The sequence below is a fragment of the Apis dorsata genome, unplaced genomic scaffold, assembly GCF_000469605.1.
Source record: "Apis dorsata unplaced genomic scaffold, Apis dorsata 1.3 scaffold_1250, whole genome shotgun sequence".
Taxonomy (NCBI): Eukaryota; Metazoa; Arthropoda; class Insecta; order Hymenoptera; family Apidae; genus Apis; species Apis dorsata.
In genome coordinates this window covers 1-2,689 of record NW_006264347.1, presented here as the reverse complement: position 1 = coordinate 2,689, position 2,689 = coordinate 1, and the positions used below count along the sequence as shown (strand labels likewise).

The 2,689-nt window shown below is 38.8% G+C and overlaps 2 protein-coding genes across 2 annotated transcripts in view; both read right to left on the bottom strand.

Moving 5' to 3' along the window:
• Positions 1-757, bottom strand: part of LOC102675073 (probable cytochrome P450 12a5, mitochondrial) — a 3,297-nt gene extending 2,540 nt beyond the window's left edge. The window contains 2 exon segments of the mRNA XM_031514846.1: positions 249-586; positions 588-757. Coding sequence (XP_031370706.1) covers positions 249-586; positions 588-724 — 475 coding nt within the window. The 5' untranslated portion in view covers positions 725-757.
• A 131-nt stretch (positions 758-888) lies between these two features.
• LOC102675621 (H2.0-like homeobox protein) lies at positions 889-2,635 on the bottom strand (the record flags this gene model as incomplete). The annotated part of the gene is made up of 3 exons (XM_006625067.2): positions 889-1,172; positions 1,253-1,446; positions 2,414-2,635. Coding segments are annotated over 3 exons (599 nt in total), but the record flags the coding sequence as incomplete, so codon positions are not given.
• Between the last annotated feature and the right edge of the window lie 54 nt (positions 2,636-2,689).

Below are 2,689 nucleotides of genomic sequence, written 5' to 3'. Positions count from 1 at the left end.
TTTTTTTTTTTTTTTTTCTTTTCCGATTGTTTCAAATCAAAAACGTATCAAAAATCGCGTAATTCGAAATCCGAAGAGCAAATGAAATTTTCTTCTTAACTTTTCTATCGATCATTCTTTATAAGATTATCTTTTTTTTTCCTTTTTTTCTTTTTCCAAACTCTTTCATCAATATTTTTTTTTTTTTTTATTAGAAAAAAGACCGGGCTCTTCGCATTTCTACCTATCGATACTTCAACAGATCGTACCCTGGGTGAATCTGTTGATTAGCAGACTGGAAAGCAGTTGCGTACCGAGGAGCGGCACGTATTTCCAATATTTCTCCCAGATCTTAAGAATCGCCGGTCCAGGGATCTCGTCGAAGGGCAATGGCGCTTTGTCAAAGACCTGCGTATCGACCTTCATCGTTGATACCTCGAACGTGGTCGGTGACACCTCGGTAGTCGCTGTATGATCCAACAGAGGAATCGCGTCCGTTCGTAATGATTCGTCGACGGAAGCTGTTTGAGATTCCGTCATCGATGCAGCTAAAATTCGGGGGAGGGGGAAGAGGAAAAGAAAGTTGAATAACCTAATAACAGTGGGACGAAACATACTTACAAAGAATATCGGAACTTTGAAGGTTCAAGCATTTCTGTCCCTCGTTCGATCCTAGAGACTTGGATAATTTCATCACTGAGTATTGTCGAGAAATCGACATTAAACTTGGCAACAATCGTTGCATTTTAATCGGAGTTTATTAGCCACAACGTTGCGTTTTGTACAAGAAATAACAGTCTAGTTGCCCTGGTAACTGGTGAAAAAAAATTAAATATCGCGTTTGCAAATGGCGACGGGATGCGCGATCGAGACGCGTGTCGATTCCGTGGAGATAGAAGAGTGAAGTTGTTCACGTATATAAATTTTATTTAACATATACGAATATATCGTGTTACAGTAAATTAGAAAACTAGACCGGGTCAAATATCGTCAATGTACATTTTCAATGTTCACACATCAACCTCGATCTCGATGTCCTCCTCGTCCTCCGAAGCAGTCTTTTCACTCTTTGCGTTATCCTTTCCTAATTTCCTAGACGAATCCTTTTGAGAATCAAGATTCGACAAAGGGGCGCTTTCGCTCTCTTTCGTGTGTCGCCATTTCATTCGACGGTTTTGAAACCATACTTTTACCTGTAGACGACACAACATCGTTCCAATTTCTTTCTTAATTCTCTTTTTTTTCTTTTGTATTTTGTAATTTAAAATTATACTTGTGCATCCGTAAGGCCAAGAGTGGCGGCAAGTTGCCTTCTATCCGGTTTCGTGATGTATTTTTGCAAGGAAAATCTCCTCTCCAATCCTTTTCGTTGCAAAGAACTGAACACAGCCCTCGACCACGATCTCTTTCTTCTGGTATTGGATTCTGATTGATTGGTGGGTGTCGAGGTAGTAGACGTTATCGGAACTGTAAATGTTTAACAATTAAAAAAAAAAAGAAAAAAGAAAGAAAAATAAAGAATCAAAACACTGTAGAAATTCGTAAGTAAACAGCGTGAGATAGATTTCATTCGGTGAAACACAAGTTAGAGAATTTGGACGCGAGTGGAGGATTACAAATTAGAGGGAGACGTGACACGATGTAAACGGTAGTTCTTAGCTGGACGGGTGTCTGTTTCAACAGATCCTATCCCGAACAAGAGGCCTCCAAGATTGGGTACTTCTGGCTGATTTACAACCCTACAGAAGTATACAACATGTGTACGAGTTTAAACAGTGCGGTTCTCTCTCCGGTTGGTACGGTCCTCGGCATGAATTGGACAGTAAGGTCATACTTATTTCTGGAACTTTATAATACCGTTTGAAATTGCAACATCTATTGATAAATTCTAGCTAATTCTTTAATCGTTAATTATATATTTGATTTGAATTAATTGGCTTTTCCTTTTAATTTTCTCGCGCGAAAAGAATCTTTGACGACTTTTTTTCATTTATCATTATTTTTATTACGGTATAAACGGCTCAAAGAGAGAAGAACGAAGGAGACTTTTTTAACTAACCAAGAAGGGGGTAACGACGAAACCGCTGTTTACATCGTCTATAAACGAATAGTGGCACTTAAGATGTCGTTTAAACACGAACAGGAAACACGAGAATACACTGGCGCGTAAATATTTTGCCCTACTTGCCGTCGAGTATTCGGGAGACAAGACAGTGGTCCATATGGTCACATTTGTTAATGACGCAACCTTCGTGAGTCGAGGTTTTTAGACGATTTTCTCTAAAAGGGTCAAAACGATCACAAACGAGGAACTCTCGAGTTAATTATCGATTAACCAACGCTATAAATCTCTATTAGTTTCGTAATCATGCTCGAACATATATATATTTTATCAGAATTTGACATACTTTTATTATCTTTTTCTAATTCTCACCTCTGGGGACAGGTCGAAGCGGAGCCGGCCGATAAATATTTGTATAATTTTCGATGTTTCCGTGGTTGGTGCTTCCGTAACTTCCGGAAATGGAAGTTTGAACGTAAGGAAACGAGGGACAAATTCGAAGAGCTTCGCATCTGACGCAACTTCCGGGACAAGGGCACCTCACCATCGAAAATTGTACCGGAAGTGGCCTGAGTATATCTTTTGAAACACATATATTTAATCAGAATTGTTGATTTCGTTTTTACTTTTGTTTTGTTTTTTTTTTTT